General features: G+C 40.7%; 1 protein-coding gene across 2 annotated transcripts in view; it reads right to left on the reverse strand.

Annotated features, from left to right (window-relative positions):
- ALK (ALK receptor tyrosine kinase) overlaps positions 1-23,865 on the reverse strand; it is a 547,569-nt gene that overhangs the window by 398,211 nt on the left and 125,493 nt on the right. For both annotated transcript variants that reach the window (XM_075127046.1, XM_075127045.1), the window contains exon 2: positions 7,365-7,484. In XM_075127046.1, the coding sequence (XP_074983147.1) occupies positions 7,365-7,484 (120 nt within the window). The remainder of the gene's footprint in view (positions 1-7,364; positions 7,485-23,865) is intronic.

Here is a 23,865-nt window from a genome sequence, read left to right on the forward strand (position 1 = left end):
CTCTTATCCCCTACCTCAATGGATTTGAACACACTCTGAACATGTTAAGTGCTAGATCTAAAATGCCATATGAGTTTAGAATAATAACATCCATCTGTTCTACAAATTTCAGAGTAGCAGCCGTGTTAGTCTGTATTCGCAAAAAGAAAAGGAGTACTAGTGGCACCTTAGAGACTAACCAATTTATTTGAGTATAAGCTTTCGTGAGCTACAGCTCACTTCATCGGATGCAACACATAATGCTCAAATAAATTGGTTAGTCTCTAAGGTGCCAGTAGTACTCCTTTTCTGTTCTACAAAAACACTGTAAACTGCTGGCAATAAAATTCAGAAGTCCTGACTTTAAGCCTGTGCACTAATCACTAGGACATGTTGCCTCTATCTTTGGAGAAGTAAAGATAGAGAACTCAACTCTGCAAAAAAGTCTTTAAATTAATCCAACAGTAGCAAATAACATGAGTGCCCACTTCTTAGATTAAACAACACACCCACTAATTTGTTTGTTACGACGATCTCTAAACTGACAGCAGTCACTTTATCTCTTCCCTATTCCTTTACGTGCATTGGAGACTCAGTCACCAAAATCTGTGACAGCTACTTTGTTCATTCAAAATCAGACTACAAAGAAAAGGAATCAGGATTCCTTCATCAATCAGCTATAAGCACAGTCTGTCAAGACATCTCATGGGGGAATGAAACAGCCAACACAGATCTCATTTCTATTCCTCCAGCCATAAGAAAGTGACAGATTAGGTATGTCCAGCTATGGTGCATGTGCTCAGAACTGGAAATATTTGTCCACCAAATCTCTCATGCATACAAGACAAACATCTCTATGAAAGGGAATTTCTAATGCACGTTCCGTATAAATGTCTAAAGAACTGATGCTAAAGAGGTTTGTTAGGAAACTTATATTCCAGTTGACTCAACAAAGTAGCAAGATGTGAACTGTCATATTTTGACAAGCCCTAAAAGAGGATTCCTTGCCAAAAAAATTAGGGTGGTCTCTAGGGAAAATGAATACCAAAGGAAAAAAGAAAAAGGCAATTTGTTATCTTACTGTATAGTACTTCATACTTATATAAGTCATTGCATAAATTGCATATTGTCATTGGAATATTGTCTGCAGATGAAGGAGAACAAAGGGACAAGGAGAGAAAGATTGTTTTCCTGGATTTTGGTCCTCCTATCCTGAACAAAAGGAACATCTAATCCCAGTGTGTGACCAAAGAGCCTCTTAATGACAATTGGCAAGGGAGTGCAGAGGGGTTACCAGAATCTCCTGATTCTGGTATATACAAAAAGGGTCTCAACCGGGCTTGGTTGAAAACACTGAAGAGAATGTTGAGTAAGATAAACTTCTTTAGATAAGAGAGTAACTTGTTAGTTAAGTCTAGTCTCTAGAAAGCATATTTGATTTTTTCTATATGTAATATTAGTTTCCAATATTCTTACTCACTATCACTTGCATCTATTCTTTACGAATAAATATATTTATAGTGAAAACAAGATTTAGTATAAGTGCTGTGGTATTAAGAAAAGTGCTGGTCTGGAGTTGAATGTTACAGGCTAGTTTGTACCTTTGGGAACAGCAGATCTGGTAATACTATGAGTGTTCGGTGGATAAGGAGCTGAACACTTCACAGAGTTCTCTGAGTACTTTCATTTGGTGTGTGCCCATTGCCACCTGTACAGAGAGAGCAAGGCCTGCAAGGGCCTGGAAGATAGTGCTTCTGCTGCCAGAGGCTAGTGGTTTCAGGGAGCTGATCACAGCAGGCTCAGACAAGGTTGCTGCATGTTAAGGACAGGTGCTAGCAAGGTGCCAGCCAATTTGTGTACCTCTGGGGAGCTTAATATGCTAGACAACATATGCTTAAGAATGCTTGCTGATCCCATATTCTTCAGTCCCTGCCATGTGGGAGGGAGAGAGAGCATCTTGACAAGGAGAAAGAATAAAGGAAAGCCTAAAAATCTAGACGCTTAAAAATTATTCCTGTCCCTTAAACAACATTGGGCTCCTATAAAATAAAATTAAGAAAAAAAATCTCACTTCTCTGTAGGACAGGTGAAATTTTGTATCTCCAGGGTGGTAGGTGAATAATCAATGCTCACATACAGCAGCAAATCTGGAAAACTGCTAGTACTGATGAGACACAGAAGGAAGAGTATTGTAAAAGCTTCCTATTGAAGTAACCTCTCCAACAGCCTGAGTGGATGACCACCTCTAGGGACAGTTGAATGTAATTTCACAAATGTGATGAAACATTTGCTTGCAAGAACTATTGCAGCCAATTCAACAGTGTTTTTTGTTTTGTTTTTTGAGGGGAGGGGAGTTTAATTTTTTTACCACACAAAAAACCCCTAAACAAAACTAATTTACTCAGTCTTTCAATCTAAGAAATTGATCCATTAACAGGAGCAACAGGAAAAAAGTAATTAAGAAAACTAATATTTCTCCACCGCAGCAATGCCAGTCACTTAATTAGATGGATCCCATCAGACTATTAGACAAACAAAATTTTAATAGAAGTTTTATTAAACATTCACTAGTAATCTTAATTGTGCCACAATGCTGCAAACAGTGGCACTTTTTTCTAGGAGAGGGAAGGACAATGCTCTAGCCACTAGTGAAAGAGGACGGTTAGGTTTTATTTCACACTCAGTAATTTACTATGTGACCTGGGATGGCTCACTTAACCTAGGAGGAAGGATGTGTCAGTGGTTAGGCCACTACACTAGCACTCAGGAGATTTGAGTTGAATTCCTTGCCCTGCCCCAGCCATCTTATGTGACCTTCTCTAAGTCATTTAGACATTGCGGCACCTAGAAAAATCACAGGAACAATATTGCAATCCACAACACCTGAGTTAGGTGCCCAAGGGTACTTCTACATTGCACTTAAACATCCGCGGCAGGCCCATGCCAGCTGACCTGGGCTCAGGCTAAGCGGCTATTTAATTGCAGTGTAGATGTTTAGGCTCAGGCTGGAGCCCAGGTTCTAGGACCCCCTAGCCCAAGCAAGTTACAGCCACAGGTGTTTAATTGCAGTGTAGAGATACACTAAATTCCCTACACAATGCATGGGAAGAGATCGGTGTGTCTTAAGCCCCACACTTCTCACAGAGATAGGCACCTAAGTCCGGGCTTCAGGGTGGCACCTATCTCTGCTAGCAATCCACACAACTGGGGGGACATAGCTGCTCTGACTAAGTCATGTGCGGGGCTTGATCTGATTGGTGTGGTTAGAGTCCACTTAGATTTACATAAAACAACTGGGGGAGGGGAGGCCCTCCCTTTAATCATTAGCCCTGTGGTTAGGGAACTCAGTTAGAAAAGAGAACAACTTCAACAGCAGAGATTGAGGGAGCACTACCTCAGAATATCACATAGCCCAGCAGTTTAGGCACTCACCTGAGAGGGGACGAACCCCGTTCAAATCCTATCTCCTCATCAGACAGAGTAGGGGATTGCACTGGTGGTCTCCCACTTCTCCGGTGAGTACTCAACCACTGAACTAACAGTTATAAGGAAAATTCTCTTTCTCCCTCACCTACAAAGGTGCTCTATGTAGATCTAGGCAGCCCCTGAGTTCACCGACTAGATCAGGCCCTGCACATGACTTAGGTGGGGGAACGCCTGTCTTCCCCCAGTTCGTGGATTGCACTGGGGCTTAGGCATCCTAGGACCTAGAGTGAGGCAGCAGTGTACATGCCCAGGGAGGCAGAAACATAGGCACGTAGGAAACTTTTACTTCAAACATTCGGGCACTGAGTGAGTTTAGCAGCTTAGGCAGCAGCCGAGCAGTTTTGTGGATCACAGTGCTGTCTAAAAACGGGACTCAGGTGCTTGAGTCTCAGAGTTAGGCACTTAAGTACCTTTGTGAAGCCAGTCCTTTGAGGAGCTCTGTGCCTGAGCTCCTCATCTTTAAAATGGGGATAACACTTCCCTCACTCACAGGGGTGTTCTGAGGATACATATATTGAAGATTGTAGTATCTGAACACCGCACAGTGATGCAGAGCATATGAAGCAGATTAACCACTCTGTCCCTCAGTTTTCCCACCTGTAAAATGGAGGTGCTTACTCATTTCATATGAGTGAGGTGAGACTTAATGATTTGCAAAGTGCTTTGAAATCATAGAAGGTCAAAGTATTTCTCCCTTTGAATGCTATCTGAATAAACCACTAGGTGTTATTGTGCAAACCCATCCTGAGCAAACAGCTAATCAAAGGGAGCCAGTGAAGGACACCAGCATACTGAGATTTGGGGTAACTTCCAAAGGAGACAGAGTTGGGGGCAAGAAGGACCTGGTGATATTCAACATTTTCTCTTTACATTTAAAAAAAACAACCTTCAAGTTTGGATAGATGGATGGATTGGCTCTGTCAAAATGGAGATTTGGCTGAGACCACCTCCTCACGTCTGGACTCAGTGACACTTTGCCATTTCAGAGAGCAAAGGAACTGGGACTGTGAAGAGCTGGGTTCTGTTCCCATCTTTGATAATGATTTCCTTTGTGACTTGGTGCCCTTTAGACAAATAGAGAGGGGTGTGTGGGTCATAACACAGAATACCAAAGGCTTCCCTCTCCCTCTGGCAGGGAGAAACTATACCAAAGTCTCCAGCCAGGGAGATTCAGATGAACAATAAATAGGGCCCTGACTAGGCTGCTTTCAGTCCCTTTACACCTCAATTCCTCTTGTTTTGTTCCCCGGGGGCTGGTGTCGTGGCTCAACTTCACACAGAAACATGGACCACCCAGTCCCCAAAATATAGTGATCCTGGGTTACATGGGTGTGGCCAAAGCAAACTGTCCTATAGGTATTCCAGGTTGCTAGATAGTGCCTTGGGGTCCACTGCAGTCCAGGTGTAAATTAAAGCAGACCCATAGGACAGAGCAACCTCTGGAAATTCCAGAGCTCCCCAGGTGCAATGGTGACAAAAAGCGATCGGCCCCTCTTCAAGACTCCTCCCACTCTTCTGAACTGCACATCCTGAAAGTGATAGGAAATACTTGACCCAAATTCAGAACTATCTTCAAATACTATCAGTAAATTAGTTGAGATTTTTAAGAGCTTTGAAAATATAAAGCATTATAAATGTAAGCAGAGTCTGAATAAGCTCTCCCCTGACCTCTAGTGGTGAGCTATGGAAAAGGACTTCAGGAGCTGATCTCATTTGCATTAACACACCCACCCTGGCTAGGTGCTCAGCATGATGGGATTGCTCGCCCAAATGACCACTTGTGGCTGGTGTTGGATCCCCAGTCTCCTTGTTATTGGGATAGGAATGATAAAGAGTTGTTATCCTTGTTGTGTGAACCGAGGGCAGCAGAACTGTATTTGGCATACCCCGATGAGGGACTCACCCTCAACTGAAAATAGCACTTGCAAGGCAGGTTCCAAAGCCCAATAAATTGAGATAGGGTGGGGATAGGATTTGTACCCGATGGTGCAGGCCCTGTTTAAGGGTCCTAGACCCCATTAGACCCTTCTCCTCTGCACTGTATAATAAAAGAGCTAATTTAGACTCAATTGAGAGTCCTGTTACATGCTACAAAGCTGAAATCACCGATACTTAAGTCTAAATATTAGACCTACTATTACAAGAGACTGCCTAGTGTGCACCAGCAATGAGGTTTCCCACTAACAGCTGAAATCACAGAGCTGAAATCACTGAGAGCTGTGTTAAGTGGGGTGCCCTGAAGACATCTTGGCAAGTGGCCAGGCGGGCAGCTGGTGGAGAGGTGCAGTCAGCAGGGTGGCTGGCAGAGAGGCACAGCCAGTGGCCAGCTGGAAGGGAGGTGCAAAGCCATCAGGACAGCTGGCGGGGAGGGCCAGATCACAGTGGCAATCGGCCGGCAGGGCAACACATATAAGGTGCCTCCTTGTCCCCCCTTCCACACGGGGTGGGAAGTGAACTGTGCAGATGAACCTCTGAACTCTGGGGCTGTACTGGCCAAGGACGGTAACTGTGAGTGGGGTGGGACGGGCACATTAAAAGGACTTTGGAGTTGCTGGACGTAAGACCCTGAGGGGAAAAGGACACTGCCCAACTTACTTGGGAATGGGTCTTTTGCTTACGGTTTATATTTATGAACCCTAGTTGTGGGGTTTTCCCAAATTAATGCTGAGTTACTTCCCTCCTTTTATTAAAAGTTTTTTGCTACATTCAGACTCTGTGCTTGTGAGAGGGGAAGTATTGCCTCTTAGAGGCACCCAGGGTGTGGTGTGTAATTGTCCCAGGTCCCTGGGGTTGGGGCTCAAACTGGTTTTGTGTTCTACTGTTGAAAAGGAACCCCTAGATACCGAAGCCGGCCCTTGTTGCTGCTGGCTCCACCTGGCAGAAGGGTTATATACGAAAATATTGTTCTCTGCCAATTCTGGAGCACTGAGGAGGAATCATCTTTGTGTAACATATACAATTGATTTCCTGCCATTCATTGCAGAATGGTGGGTTGGGCATTGATAGAACTTCATCCAGACAGATTATATAATCAGCCAAAAGCCATTTTAAGCCATTTTAAACTTAGATACAGTACATTTATCTACATGTGATTCCATTAGATGGAACCAATCCACATGATTTTAGGTTCTTAGAACAAACCCTTCTCTTGGAATGATATTTCTGAGAAATTTAAAGAGGTTAGGATGAAGTAATAAAGGATAAATGAGAAATCCTCCTTGAAGCCTCTGTGAAAGCCAAGGTGGGGAAAATTTGCTACTGTCCCTTCTAAAATGAAATTGGTGCGTCCTCATCAGTCACGCAGATACAACAGCTAGAAGCAGATATTGTATGCCAGTACAAATAATATATATTGCACAGCATAAAAGGCTGCAACATAAATTTGAAGATATATGGAACTCCTTCATATAGGTCGGTCAAACTTTTCCCTCAAGCAGATAATTACAGGCTTATGGTGAGTAAATCTTATTAGCCTCTCTCCACCTTATCTCTTCTCATGAGAAACTGCTGGTGGATATATCCTCCTTCAGTCCCTTTACTAAATTGCATGCTGGATATATCTTTACTCAGTCCTGCCCTGACTAGGAAAACACTGGCATATCATTCTATTGTATGACGACTGTGGTTTTACATCATCGTTAATTAGGTCATATGAGAGAACAGTCTGAACCATAATCCCAGATCTGTCCCATTCCAATCCTGCCAAGTCAATTAAAAGTGTAGTGGTTATGACCAAGCAATCTGACCTGCTAGTGTGGATCCTTCAGTTCATGCAGAGCCTCTCTGATAGCAGGGGGACCATGGCTATTTTAACATGAAGAGTCTTACTTTAAATGTTTTGAACTACTGATACAGTATTTATGTAAAGTTGCATGGGAATAGAAAATAAGCCTACTTACCATGCTGTCCTCTGTGAGGGAAGAAAGGGGAAGCATCTTTCATGACCCAAGTTAAATTCCAGGCAGAGAAATCAGGGGGGAGAAAAGGAATATTCATGGGAGATTCCAAAGTGCTCAGACCTTTAAATAAAAGAATAAATGCAAATAAATACAAAATAAACAACAGGCTGAAGGATCCTAAAGTGTTTTAGAGACTATATGTAATAAGTGCTGATATGCACAGGACATAAAGAATACCGTTTCAGTGGCTGAAAGGATATCTTTTACCCATTTATGTGCACAGGGAGAGTCAGGATAAATTGTTTGTTTTACATATGGAAAATGAGAATTGTTGCTCAGCAGAATTGTCAACACTACCCCTCTATATTTCCAAGCTTTGTTTTTACCTCAGAGTGCTTTAAGCTTTGTGTGTGCATGTGTATTTGGTACCTGGAATCTTGCACATAAAGCAGGTGAATTCATGTTCTATTGAGTTTTTGCTGCATAAATTAAAATGTTTGAAACAAGTCTTCAGGGATTTAGACTCTTAAAATGAACAAGAACAGGTTACGATGGTCAATTTTATCCATAGTACTCTGCAAGACCAGGATGACTCTACGCATGTGAGAAATGGTGCCTGAATTATAAGGCAAGCCTGACAGGTGCAACAGAATTCCAGGGGTATGGAAATGTGTCAATTCAAGGGATTCAGAGTTTCCCTGTCACAATTTTTATGTTTTCTGAAGATTGCAAGGACTTGATTTGATCTCACTCACACTGGTATAAATTGGGAGTAACAATGGCATAAGCAAGAGGAGAATCAAGTGCTAACCTTTCATATAAAGACACAGTGTGTGCTAACTTTAACTCTATTGATTGCAACAATAACCTTTAGGATATAAACTGGCTTCAACACAGTATTTTTTTGTCACTCATCCTGGAATTGTAGACAAAAGTTTAGTTTCCTTGATGGCTGAATTATATCTTGACCCTTTGCGAATTTATGGTAAAATAACTGAATACTATATATTATTGGGTGGAATTTAGCAACATAGATATTGCCAGAGTAGATCAGACCCGTGGACCATCAAGTCTAGTATCCCATATTTAACTGTAAATAAAGGAGTAATCTCCCTACATACAAACATAATACACAACTATGCAATGACTTAGCTCAGGATAAGGGGGCTTGTGTCTCTATCTAACCCCAGGTGGTTAGTGGTTGACTTATGCCCTTCATTGAGACTTTATCTTGGTGGTAATGTAATGAAATCCCTGAAATCTGACAACAGGCCTGTTTGTTGCCAGGGTCTGACTATTTCAACAATTTTACTGTCATTAGACTAGTATTGCTGAATTTAAGAGTATAATATATTGAACAAATTAAGTTCTTGAAGTGGCTGACTCCACTAAACAAACAGCCAAACAAATAAACGTAATAAGAGTGTGTCACTTGATCTGGGACTGGGTGATCAATAACTATACTCCCTGTCACATAATAGGGTAAGCAACCATCGATGCTAAAAAATGTGGAGAGATTTAGCATCCTACTTCCAAATCATCTGCTTCATAAGGACAAGATCTTTGAGGCCTCTTGATCTCTAAAAGCCTTAAATGAGTGCAATTTTTGTATACATGTTCATGATAGATAGAACAGTGGTTGTGAATCCCTCTGAATTCTCAAAAAGATCAGATGTTGATCTGAAATTTGTAGCAGGCCTCCATTTCTCTCTCTCTCTCTCATACACACACACACACACACCCCTCCCTCTTACAGTGAATATCATTCAGCTGCATTTCCTACCAGCAGAGTTAAGTCACTGTTAACATCCTGACCAAACTCATTTGGCATACTATACTTTACCAACCCAAAATCATAACACCCAAACATTCCCCCAGACTCCTCACCTTCACAACAACCTCCCTGTCAGTTATAACCCACCACTGCACATATCCCCTTCTTCAGATTCATGCCCCTCTAACTCCAACCTCACCTCGATTGAAATATATCTTACTAATGCACTTACTTTTACTGTAAAAGTGTGTAATGAGTTTTTTCCCTATCCAAATTCTGGAGTCAGAATTAAAATGGTCTCTGAGCAGGGCTAGATGACAGTACCAGGAGGCGTGAGCTGGATCGACATCGTGCATCGACTAAAAGGGACCGAGAGACTTTTTCCATTGGACCATATGAACTGGAACCATAAACTCACTGAACGTTAAATCCCACCAAATGAGGGTCGATCCATCCTCATCATCGTATCCATTCCACACCTGAACATAGCTATTATATGAACAACATACAGACATTGAGATAGGAGGGTACTTTGACCCATTAACCTTTCACCCCCAATTGGGGATATTGCAGATTATGTATTCCTTATGCCATCCAATCTTAAACTGAACTTCGCACCCCTTGATAATCTGTACGTTATTCCCAGATAACCAGAAACTTCTATGCTTAAACTCTGTACCATTCACATTTTTTTTAAACATCATCTTAATAAAATTTTTAAGCCTAAAGATACCTGAGCCCTTCTACACTAGCTCTTCTACTATTGCAAAACTGAAGAGAGTTATGCCAATGGTAGTACAATAATTCAGGATTTTATACAAAATTATATAGTGTAGACACAGCCTTGAGATTCAGTTCAACTCATCTTACCCTAATGATCTTTTTGTTTCCCTGTACCCTTTATAATCCTTTATACAACTTTATCTCAAAGTCTTTGCTTGGATTATAGGCCTTAGTACAAAGGCAAGAAGATTCTATCAGAAGTTATGAATCCTTCCCAATTAAGTCATCTTCAGAGAAAGATGATAGGTAAAAGGTTTTTGTATAGACAAGAGGCCATGCTCCTCAATGAGGAATTAATGATTTGATTTCAGGTAAGAGTCACAGGTCAGGAGAAAGAAAGGCCTTTCCTCTTCTACTTTATTGCATCTCCAAGGTATTTCATGTCCTGAAAGGTAATTACAATAAGACCTACAAATCAAATAAACAAATTTCTCATGCTTTTATGAGTCTCTCGAGAATAATCCACAAATAAATTATTTTGCTGTCATTTTAAAGAATAAAATGTTTTTGCTTCCTTAAGGGAGCAGAATCTGAGCCAAAATGATTTGAGGAATCTTCCTCTAACTCTTACAGAACATGCCAACTATCCTTTCTGGTTCATTGTGCCATGGTGCTTTACCACTTTTCTATAGCACCAACACTAAGCTTTTAAATAAATAAATGAATTAGCAACTGGAAGCTGACAGCACCATTTTTAGTAGCCAGAAGCTTGGCAGGATATAATCAACTATAGAGAGGAGGCACATTTCAATACAGAGGTTTAACATTCAAATTCTTCGTTTGCATCTTTGGCTATCTTTAACATGTCTGCCTAAAGGAGCTTTCAGGGCCAAATTCTGACTTTGGACACTTGAAGGGAATTTGAATTTCATTCAGCTAACTGAGAGTTTGGATTTAAAAGGGTTGTAGTTTACATTTGCTGAAGTCAGGACTTGATCATGTAAGTCTATATGCAAGGATATGTACATTATATTTTAAACATACATATATACAGGGAGCGAGACAGCTGTTCAAAATTATTCATTCAATGCTTTTTTTTTATTAAAAATGGCTTTTTAATATAAATTTTCTAATTTTCCAATTCAATAAAATGAAAAATTAAAATTGTTTTCCATTTTTGTTTTTCTTCCCCCTTTAACGCACAGACACTCTCCCCCCCCCACCCCCACTTTTAGAAAGAAAGTGGGGGGACAAAACCAGTAAATACATTTTAAAAAATTGAGGGGAGTTGTCAAAGTTGGCAGGGGCGGATTTACCATGAAACGTACTGTGCCCTGGCATAGGACCCCCCCCAATGACAGGGGGCCCCAGGGCCGGGCACTCAGGAAGCCTGCTCCATGGTGGGGGCTGGCTTTCAGCACCCCACTATTAAAAGTGTTCTTGCGCCATTGGCGTTAAACCTAATTGGGTGGTCCATGGCCCACCCAGGCCCACCTGTAGCTACGCCCCTGCTCTTTCAGACATTTTTAAATCTGCCTAAAATCAAGATCAGTTTTTTAAGCGATAATGAAGTGACACGATGAGTCTGGCAATCAAAAATGCAAAAAAAATGAAGGCGAGGCAAGATGACAAATCTAAGCAAAAAGACAGTTTGTCATCTTATTTTAAAAAGCTTGACGTATTGAATAGCGGATATTCATCAAAAAGTATGGGCGAGGAAACATCTGAATTGTCTGATCACTTGCCGAGTTGTGGGGATACCACGACGTCTGCAAAAGTTGAACAAGTGGACTCTGACGTGTCAATGAAACTACAAAATATTGGTAATTTTGTCGAAGTAAGGGAAGAAACCTACCCTGAAGACTTTGCATTATGGCCAAAATCTGTTTAATTGGATAGGATAGAATTTTTCTTAGTAAATAAACCGAAAAACATAGGTAATATGGAAAATTTGAGAAAAGAGTATGAGGTTGGAGGACAAAAGCAATTTAGAGGTCTTCATGAGTCCCATTTTCTGAGGAAGAAGAAAAAGGAGACGACAGAAATGAGAAATTGGTTGATTTTTTTGGAAACCACCAAGGCAGTCTATTGTTATGTTTGCAAATTATTCCCTGACCATAGTAAAGGGAAACAAACATTTGTCAACAGGCACTCTAATTGGAGAAACATTGCAAGACATATTGCTGATCATGAAACTTCCAAAACTCATATTAATGCTACGTGTAAGTTTGTTCAAAGGTGTAAAGTATCTGGAAGAATTGATTCTGTGTTATCGGCTCAGTTTGAAAAGGAGTGTTCTTATTGGAGGAAAGTGCTGAGATCTGTTGTTGCCACGGTCAAACTGCTGTCTTCTTTGGGACTACCTCTAAGACGACATGATGAGTCATCACTGTCAAATCGAAAAGGTAATTTTTTTAACCTGCCTTGAATATCTTAGTGAATTTGACAATTTTCTCAATGAACATTTGAAAAATTATCAGAATTGTGGCTCAGGGAAGACCAACTTTTTAACGCATCAAACTTACAATGAATTCATCACCATAATGGCAGAGCAGCTCAGAAACCAATTCACTGATGAAGTAAAGGATGGCAAGTACTATTCCATAATAGTCGATTCAACACCAGATGTGAGTCATGTAGACCAATTAACATTAATTTTAAGATATGTGACTGGCAATGGTGAAGTTGTAGAGCGATTTCTTTGTTTTGTCCCACTAAAATCACACACTTCTGAATGTCTAGTGACAACTGCTTTGGAAATCATTGCAAATTTAGGTTTGGACATCAAAAATTGTCATGGGCAGAGTTTTGATAGCGCCGCAAATATGGCAGGAAAATATTCAGGTCTACAGGCAAGACTGAACAACGCAAATCTCTCTGCTTTATTTATACCATGTTCCAGCCATTCCTTAAATTTAATCTGTGGTGCTGTAGCCAAATCTTGTGAGGGAGTTACCCATTTTTTTTACTTCATTCAAAACACGTATGCATTTTTTTAACCTGTTTCCACTCATCGATGTAGTCTACAATCAGGCTTGGAGCAGGCAAATGGAACAGATTTGACAGTCAAAAGAATTTGTGACACCAGGTGGTCTGCTCGTTAGATGCTGTTTGGCTTTGAAAATGAGCTATGATGTTATAAAGAAAACCTTATACATAGCCACATCAAATTCTACAAAACCACATGCGAAAACTGAAGCAAAATCCTTAGCAGAAAAGTTTGAAAAGTATGATATTGCTGCTTTTACTCTTTTGTGGAACCATTTACTTCAAAGAATTAATGCTGTCAGCAAATCGCTGCAAAAGGTTGATACAAATTTATTGAATGCTGCACAATTGTTAGCCTCAGAGGCAAGTTTTGTCATGGAAGTTCGAAATGACTATAGCGCGGTGGAAGCAGAGGCACTAACATTAACAGAAAATATAGGTTCCTCTGATATATCTGATGAGAGGTGTAAAAAAACCAGGAAGTTATTTTTTGATGAAACTAGAGACAATGAAATCAATTTAGAAGGTAAAGAGAAGATCATCATTGAGACAGTCAGTGTTATTTGTGACACAGTAATAGTGTAATTGCAGAGTAGAGGTGAGTTCTAAAGAAAACTGTTGATTTATTTTGTGTGTTTTTTGACAGAAGTATGGACGAAAATGCTATAAGCCACTACAGTAAGAAATTAAGTGAATTCTACTGAGAGGATATAGACATAAATCTTTTTGAAGATGAAGTGAAACATTCCATTCATTTTATCAAAAATGATGAGGTCTGTGCTTCGAGATCACCAGTTGATTTGTATAGACCTGTACATGACTGTTTGCAGGCAACCTTTCCAAATGTAGAAACCATTCTGAACATATTTTTAACAATACCTGTCACAAAAGCTTCTGGCGAACATTCTTTTTCTGTATTGAAACGAGTTAAAAATTATTTGACAAGTTCAGCAATATTGGCAATTGAAAGTGCCTCTTTACAAAATATTACTTATAACGACGTAATTGATGATTTTGTAAAGAAAAAGTGTAGAAAAAAAGCTATCTGAATAAATATTTTTTTTCAGATTGAATAAGTTTCTTCAGAGGAAGTTAACTTTTATTTTTCCATTCATGCGTCATCTATACTTTCTATTTTACACATTTTTCATGTTAGCATAATTCAAATACAAGCTTTCATCTAGACCAGATGTTCTCAAACTGTGGTCCGAGAACTCCATTCAGGAGGATCGAGGAAAGGTTATGATTTTTTTTTAATAAAGCGCTCTTATCCAAAGCACTTTACAATAGTTAGCTAATGGTATGAACAATATTTGGAAAGATCATTAAGTGGTCCGCCAAGACCCTCAGCACTTTTCGAGCGGTCTGTGGAAAAAAAAGTTATACTACAAAAACAGTCAAGGTACCTCACTTTATTTTCAATTACTTCCTATTACTTATAATATAGGAGGAGGATGAAGAAAAAAAAGAATGAAAAACAGGGGGCGGGGGAGATAGCCAAGAAAAAGAACATTTTCTCTTGTGTCCCATGGGGGCGGCCCCAAAAATGAAGCTGAGCACAGGGCCCCACTAACTCTAAATCTGCCATTGAAAGTTGAAAAGTTTAGAATATTTCTTTAATGTTTAACAATATTAAAATCTTGAATTTTTAACAAAACACCCTGCCTATTTTTTGACCAGTGCACTCTCTCTCTTTCACACACACAATTAGTAAAAGTCTCCATAGAAATACCTGCTTAGTGCTACCTGTTGATACTGCCTTATTACTCTACCTGTGATTGTAGTTATCTCAGATTGCTAAAACATATTTACAGTGATGACTCTTATAAAACTTAGATTCTAGAATCAGCCAAACTCCACATTTAGAATGTTTCAAGGATGTTGTGGAAAACATACTGAGAAAAAATGAAGGTATCAAAATATCTCTCGGCCTTGGAATAGACAGGTACTATCGTGTTTCCTGCTACACAAATTTGACAAGAGCTAGGTCTCACCTTAATTCTAACTTACATATTGTATTCACCCTTAAGTTACTGGCTAGTTCCAGCTGACATACTAGTAAGCAGCTGTTTTTTTAGGCTTCTGGAGGGGTGTACCAATCATATTTTAAATGCTCTGGGTCAAATTCCCCTCTTAGCTACACCTACAACTTAGAGTAATAGATTTTAAGGCCCTTTAGTCTGACTTCCTATAAATCACAGGCCACGAACACCCACCCACTAAACCCAATATTACAAATTAGACCGAAGTATTACAGCCCACAGGACTCTAGACTATTATGTGCTACAGGGAGAGAGTAGGAGGTACCGAGGTGCACCAATGCCCGAGTCTCCTACAGCTGCAGGGAAATGATTAAATGGCATATACGCAGATAGTCCTGGCAATCCCTGAACCGTCAAGCTGCAAACAAAGGTGAAATCTTCTCAAAGGTCACTGCCAATCTGACCTGGGGGGAAAATTCTTTCCAAACCCCATATATGGTGATCAGTTAGACCCAGGCACGTGAGCAAATAGTAGTCAACCAAGCACCTAACAGAGAGAATGCACAGTGCCACACAAGACCAACAGCCACCCTGCCCCATGTCCCATCTCCAGCCATAACCATATTTGATGTGTCAGAAGGAGGCAGCTATCACATTCAAGGGTGCAATTCATACTAATAAGGGATTGTATCACCACCTGTCCTGCAACCTAGGGTGCCTCACAATGCTCTGCAGCTGTAGCTCCCAACTTGGGCCTCTCACAAACAGCACAAAGGTCTCGCCTTGAGTATCTGCATATAGCTGCAGCCAGCCAGCAACAGTTCAGTCACACTCTGGCTTCCACCAGCCTTGGTCACCACTTGCAGGGTGACCCCAACAACCCCTTCCCCTCAAAAACTATACTGGGGGAAAATCCCCTTCCTGACTGCAACAGGTGGCTGGCAGAAACCCTGAAGCATGAGCTTTTAGGAACCTAACACAAAAACCAGAAGTGATCCCCAGTGTCCCCTGCCATCACAAGCAACCCCATCATATAATCACACTCAAATTTGTCCATCACTCTCTTAAAACTAAAGTTGTTTATGCACCCCCACCCCAACTCCTTTTGGGAGGCTTTTGCAGAACCTGACTCCTTTGATGGTTAGAAACCTTCTTCTAAATTCCATCCTGAATTTGTTCATGGCCAGTTTACACCCATTTGTTCTTGTCCACCATTTTTCTTCACCTTAAATAGCTCTTTACCCTCCCTGATGTTTACCCTCCTGATGTATTTATAGAAAAAAATTATATCCCCTCTCAGCCTTCTTGCTAGACTCAGCAAGCCAAGCTCTTCTAGTCTTCTCTCATAAGATAGGCCCTCTGTTCCCTTTATCATTCAAGTAGCTCTTCTCTGCACCTGTTCTAGTTTGAAATAATCTTTCTTGAACATGGGTGGCCAGCACTGTACACAGTATTCCAAATAAGGTCTCACCAGTGTCTTTTACAATGGCATGAGTACTTCTCTGTCTCTACTGGATATTCCTTTGCTAATGCATGCTGGGATCACATTTGCCTTCCCCACCCACCACAGTTACATCACATTGGTGGCTCTTAGTCATCCTGTGATCAACCCGTACACCTAGTCTCCTGTGTCGCTTCCAACTATGAGCCCTTAACCTGTAGCAGAAACTCTTATTATTAGATCCTAAGTGCATGACCTTGCATTTTGTACTCCTGGATTTCATCCATTTCTGTCACACCAGTCTTCCAGGCCATCTAGATCTTCTTATGTAATATTCCCACCCTCCACGGTATTGATGATGCCTCCCAACCTTGTATAATCAGCAAATTTCATTAGCACACTCCTACTTTTTCTGCCAAGGTCATTAATAAAAATATTGAGTAAGATTGGTGTTAAGACTGATCGTTGAGCAACTTCACTCGCAACCTCCCACTCATCTGATAATTAATTTTCCAGCACAACCCATTGCCTTCTCCTGTTTAGCCAGTTCCTTACCCACTTTGCAATTCTTGTAGTAATCCCCACTTTTCTAATTTAACTAATAATTTCCCATGTCAAATGCTTTACTGAAGTATATTAGATCTAATGCATATTCCTTATTTAAAGATCATCGGTTATTTTTTTCAAAGACGGAAAACAAGTTAATCGGCATGATCTACCTTTGCTAAAACCATGTTTCATGGAAGTAAAGGTGAAGTAACGTATGTAATTATTCTTTCCTTCACAATTCATTCTAAAGCCTTGCATACTACTGAGGTCAGAGTAACAGATCTACAATTGCTTGATCAGTCCCCCTCTTTTTTAAATATAAATACAAAATTAGCTATTCTCCAGTTATATGGAACTACCCCTGAAGAGATAGAATAAAAATCCTTCTTGCCAGACGAGCAATCTCATGTGCCAGTTATTTCAGTATTCTGGGAAGGAAGTTATTCTCTCACCCCCAACTCTTTTGATGAGGTAATTTCCCTTTCCATACACTCAGTTCCATCAGCCTTCCCGACTTCATGCCCATGTTCCATATCATCATCCTTATAGAAAACCAAGACAAAGTATTAGTTAGTATTTGAGCCTTAACTAGATTATCTTCAATCTCCTTGCCATTCACCCTGCATAGCTGTCTACCCTCATCCTTCCTTAGTCTCTTTTTATTTCTATAACTGAAAACCCTGTTTATTTTAATTTCCTTGGCAAGAGCTAATTTAACTGGACTTTTGGCAATTCTCACTTTATTCCTACATTTTCTAATTTCCAAGTTATGGCTTTCTTTGCTGATCAATCCTTTTTCCAGTCCCCATAGGTTCTGTGCTTACTCCTAATCATCTTTTTGAGGTCATTATTCAGGCATCTGGGTCTGGAGCTTTTCCCCATACGTTTTTACCTTTTCTTGGGATGAAAATTTCAGGCAGTTTTTATATTGTTGATTGGAAGAAATTGCAAGCCTCCTCCACATTTAAATCCTTGAGTTTTCCTGTTCAGTTGACTTCTTTAATTCCCTTAATTTCCCAAAATACGCCCTGGGGGAATATTACAAAATTATTCACATGTTTAAATGAAGCAGAGGATGACTTTGGTGGCATACATAACTCTGTTTTCCATATGATTGATCACAATAATGTTTGTAGAAAGTGGAGGTCTTATAATTGTGTAAAAAGAAAATGAAGTGAGCTGTAGCTCACGAAAGCTTATGCTCAAATAAATTGGTTAGTCTCTAAGGTGCCACAAGTACTCCTTTTCTTTTTGCGAATACAGACTAACACAGCTGCTACTCTGAAACTTATAATTGTGTGTTCGCAAATATGTAAATAGAGCCTAATTCATCCTAATGTTCACGCTGCCATCTTGAAATCTCCAATTTTTCTCCTCCTGTTGATAAACATTTCAGTCGTCCATAAAAGTAGAGAGAGAATATCATGTGACCAAGGTGACCAATCAATCACACACTGTGAACAATAGTGAATAGTCAGAGTGAGATCACGAATAAACCACAGATTGAAATATATTAATATAAATTATCTGTCAAACCCTTTTGAACGGCAAACAAAATCACTAAACTCACGATCTGTTTGTGGTTAAATCACAAAACAAGGAAAGGCACAAAATTCTTAAGATAAATGATTTGCTCTGAATAGTTGGCCAGCTCTACTTACACCCACGGATGGGTATAACACCAGTCAGCATGTATTCCTTAATTTTACAAACCTTTCTAAAGTGAAAAAAATTTTCAGTGACAGCCTGTCAGCTCATCTTGTTCAGTTGGAAAACATGTTTAATAATGTATTATGTTATAATGATTTTGTGTCACACTCTACAAGACTGACATGCACAAACAAACAGTGTGTCAGATAATCTGTGCTGGATTGTTGTTTAAAAGAAGGAATGTGCAGGTAGCATTTGGTGGGCGATAGCAGATGTATACAGATTTTGGGAGTTCACTGGAACACACTGAATGAAGCACAGACAATACTGACTGACAACCATAAACTGATGAGAAACCTGGGAATAGTTTACATGTCTTATTTAAAATATATTCTGTTAAATTAACTGCTTGTAACACTACAAATATATTGTAACTCTCTCCCCTTAAATGTTGATTTTTGTTGGTTTTATTCCCCCACTTATTTGTAAGGCTGATGAAACTTTTCTGTCAAAAAAAATTTTAACTGAAAATTTAGGTTTTCATAAAACAAGGTGTCTGCTTTACATAGAGCATTTGGGTTTTCTTTATTGAAAAACCAAAATACCCCAAAACTGAAATATTTTGATTTGGAAATGCTGCCATGGTGTCTCATGGGAATTATAGTTTTAGTTGTCTCATATCCCCATTATCCTGTATGGCCCAGGCTTCCCATCTAATCTATATCTCTCCTGATGCATTGCCAGAGACTCCCATGATGCACTGGCTCCTCTCTCCAAGAAGGGAGACCATGGTGCATTGTGGGAGGTTATAGTCCAACCAGGAAGCCAGGCCTACAGAGGAGAATGTGAGCACAAGGCACCTGAACTGTAATGCTCATGAAGAATTGTGGCAATGTTTCCAAATTAAAAGGTTTTGGGATTTGTCAGATATTTTTTTTATTTCTGCTCCCCCCTCCCCAAAGAAAATTTAGATGGAAAGAAATTTTGTTTGTTTGAAAAAAAAAATTGTGGATTTTTTTTCCTCCTCAGCCAGTTCTACTTAACTGTCTCTAGATTATGAATTATTTGGAATGGGGGATCATGTCTTTTTCTGAATGGAAAGCATCTAGTACACTGTAGTTGCTACCAAAATAAAGTAGTGAACACGTATCCTACCCAGCTCAGTCTAAGGGCTTAAAAATATAGTACCAGATCCTCAACTGGTCCAAATCAGCATAGCTCCAGTAACTTCATTCATTTTTGCTAGCTGAGAATTTGTTCCATAGTGTGTCTGGGAAGTGGTCATGGGATGTATATCCTTACATCAGTGAGTCAGATCCAGCCCAAGTTAGCAGTGGCTGAAAATTGTTACCATTCCATGTTTGATGAATGGCCTTTTTAAATAAACCGATAATCTCTATACACTTCCTAGTGGACAAAGGCCCACATCTAACACCCGTGTTGGTGATCTCAGCAAAGAGGCCAAGCACTAAATGATGAAGATTGAAGACCTCTCTCAACTAAAGATTATCCTCCAGGTGGATGTTGAGATATACTGGCATGGCAATGTGGGAAACTTGCACTCCTGTTGACTATTCTGTACCAGCTCAATCTACGGATTCATTGATCTGGCACCTTTTCACCAGCACTGAATTATTTGAGGGGAGAAAGCCTGTGAGAGCCAAGTTTAACATTTCTAAATTTGGAGGAGGAGCACTTAGCATCAGCTTTTAGATGTTATAGAATCATAATTAAAGATAGAAAGGATTTACTAGGTCATATTGAGCAAAAGTAGTTCTACAGTTTGGGTTAGGCTGTTATTCTGCATGGGCAAATTGGTAAGGGGTTATTTAAAAAATGAGGGGGGGGGGGAATGGCCTTATTAACTAAAAAATGAACCAGACCCAACCTTTAAACACATAAAGGTGAAATCTTGGCTCCATTGAAGTCAAAGGGAGTTTTGCCCTTGACTTCAATGGAGCTGGGTTTTCACCCATAAACTTGTAACCTGATACATAGGCCAGAGAAAAAGCTTCCCATAAGCATCTGTGCTTTTGGTTTCTTAACAAAACTGCCCAAGATCTTAGGATTCATATCCCATGTCATGCCAATGGGACTTAAAATTGTAATCAAAGCACTTTCTTCCAGTTTTACGTGATTAAAAAAATTAAATGTTGTGCCACTATCACCGCCCCCTCCTTTTATTTTTTTTTTAAAAGGAGACTTTATTAGAGTTTAGTCTATTCATTTATCACCCACCACTATATAAACTGAGCACCACACACATCCCTGTGAGTAAAGATAGTGTTAATATATCAGTTTTACAGATGGGGAAACAAACTGGAGATTAACCCATCACACAAGAAGTCTGTAGCGGAGCTGGGAATAAAACCAGATCTCCGAAGTCCCAGTTCAGTGTCTTAGCCATAAAACTATACTTTCTTTCCTCTGTTACTAATACTGTTGCAGGCAAATACTGAAAGAAATGTTCAAGCTTCATTACTTATAATGTTCATTTACTTTTGTCTGCAGTCAGCTTCATTTTCAGGTCTCTAGCAGCTGTACAAGGCAGCAGTGTTTGGGTTACAAGTAGTGCAGAGAATTTTTTGTTTTATTTTTAAACTTTTTTTCCCACTGGGATTTGTAAGACTTCTCAAAACACATCTGTTAGTCTCTAACTTTTTTTAACCTAGAGATTTTACAAAATCTAGATGAAGTTTGACATGACAACATCCCTTTAAGCATATACAGCCATATCATTTATTCATGCTAGGCATGATTTTTACTACACTACGTTCTCAGGGGAAAAGTGCACAGAGGAAAAAAGAGTGTGGCAGCTTTGAGGGTTCCTGAGCCATTCTGTCAGCACAGGGATGGAGGACTCCAGGAGCCTGGTGGAGAACAAGTTCTGTACTGTACCTTTCAAATGAATCTTTGTGCACTCTCCCTAACAAATGCTGTCACCCAAGGGGTTGGAGAAAAAACAGTTACTTACCTTTGGAAATGGTTGTTCTTTAAGATGCATTGCTCGTGTTCATTACATGCTAGGTTTGTGCACGCTCACGTACACATTTGTTTGAATTTTTTGCCTTAGCGGTATCTGTAGGGCCGGCTCTGGCACCCTCTGGAGTACTGCACTCATGCACAGGTATATGAGGCTCCGCCAGCCCTATGCCCTTTGGTTCCTTCTTGCTGGCAACTCCGACAGAGGAGGCAGATAATGGAATGAACATGTGCAACACATCTCAAAGAACAACAGTTACAAGAGGTAGGTAACTGTTTTTTCTTCTGCGAGTGCTTGCTCATGCAGATTCCATTCTAGGTCACTCACAAGCAGTATCCCTGGAGGTGGGCTCAGAGTTCACGGTCATGTGGCTTGCAATACTGCTCTACTGAAGCTGGCATTGTTCTGGGCCTCCTGGGTGCTGGCATAATAGGATATGAATGCATGATGTTTATCTGAAGAGAGCGATCTTCCAGTGACCTGCAACCTTACATGATGAGGTTGCAAACATGAGCTCCCTAACCCAGGTCTGAAGCACTGGAGACCAGAGTCACTGAAAGGGACAGGACCACAAAAGGAATTCCTTCCAACACTAAGCTGGGGTCTGACCACCATTCCAGGGATGACCTGATGTGTTCCGGTACCATGACCATCTGGTCCAGATCATGTCTGTTGGGGATGTAGACTGATGCCAGTGACTCTTGAAGGGGTCTGAGATGAAGCCACGCGTGCCAGACCATGTAATTACAAGCCACCATGTGGCCCAACAGCTTGAGGCACATGCGGACAGTTGAGAGAGGGTGGGCTCTCACGTGGGAGATCAGGTCTGACATGGTCTGGAAATGGGTCTCTGTCAGAAAGGCACTGGCCTGTGTAATTGAATATTGCTCCTGTGAACTCAATACGCTGAATGGGGGTCAGAGTTGATTTCTTCTAGTTTATTAGCAGACCCAGGTCACGACTGGTGGAGTGCACCAAGTCAAGGCTCTTTGCACCTGGGCCTGCAACCTTCCCTTGATGAGCCAGTCATCGAGATAACGATAAAGCAGTACTCCTCAACACCTCAGGTAAGCAGCCACTGGAGCCAGGCACTTCATGAATAATCTCGGGGCAGATGAGAGGCTGAAGAGTAGCACCATGAATTGGAAATGGCGTTGGTCCACCATGAAACAGAGAAACTATCTGTGCCCCTGGAAAATGGAAATATGAAAATGTGTCCTTCAAGTCGAGGGTGGCATACCAATCTCCTGGATCCAGGGAGGGGATGATGGAGGCCAGGGAGACCGTGCGAAACTTCAACTTCTTGAGATATTTCTTGAGGCAACGCAGGTCCAGAATGGGTCTGAGGCTCCCTTTGGCCTTTGGGATTAGGAAGTGTCAGGAATAGAACCCTTTCCCCCTCATGTCTTGAGGGACCTCCTCTACTGACCCTAGTCGGAGAAGAGTTCCTACCTGCTGAATGAGGAGTCGCTCGTGAGAAGGGTCCCGGAAGAGGGATAGGGAAGGAAGGGTGGGATGGTTGAAAACGTCAAGGCGTAGCCCAAAGATATCATGTTGAACACCCAGTGGTCCGAGGTTACTCGAGCCCATGCAAATAGGGATGTAATCGGTTCAAAAATAAATTGCGGGGTGGATCCTGGAACTCAACCGGGACACCGTCCTCATGAGCACCATCAAAATGTCTGCCATGATCCTCCCTGATGCCTTGCAGGACCAGACTGGGAAGGCGAGTGAGAGGAAGAGGGACGACATCACTATCTTTTCCCTTGCAGCGCCTTACCGTGGAGGCCCCAAAGACTTTGATGGTGGAAGCAGCCAGAACTGCTTCCTTGCAGCCTGCAGTGTGTAAAGGCCCAGAAAGTGGAAGGTGTCATAAATATAAAGGGAAGGGTAAACACCTTTAAAATCCCTCCTGGACAGAGGAAAATCCTTTCACCTGTAAAGGGTTAAGAAGCTAGGATAACCTCGCTGGCACCTGACCAAAATGACCAATGAGGAGACAAGATACTTTCAAAAGCTGGGAGGAGGGAGAAAAACAAAGGGTCTGTGTCTGTCTGTGTGATGCTTTTGCTGGGGACAGAACAGGAATGGAGTCTTAGAATTTAGTAAGTAATCTAGCTAGATATGCGTTAGATTATGATTTCTTTAAATGGCTGAGAAATTAAGTTGTGCTGAATAGAATGGATATTCCTGTCTGTGTGCCTTTTTGTAACTTAAGATTTTGCCTAGAGGGATTCTCTGTGTTTTGAATCTAATTACCCTGTAAGGTATTTACCATCCTGATTTTACAGAGGTGATTCTTTTTACTTCTATTAAAATACTCCTTTTCAGAAACTGAATTTTTTTCATTGTTCTTAAGATCCAAGGGTTTGGGTCTGTGGTCACCTATGCAAATTGGTGAGAATTTTTAC

Source organism: Caretta caretta, chromosome 3 (genome assembly GCF_965140235.1).
Source record: "Caretta caretta isolate rCarCar2 chromosome 3, rCarCar1.hap1, whole genome shotgun sequence".
NCBI lineage: Eukaryota > Metazoa > Chordata > Testudines > Cheloniidae > Caretta > Caretta caretta.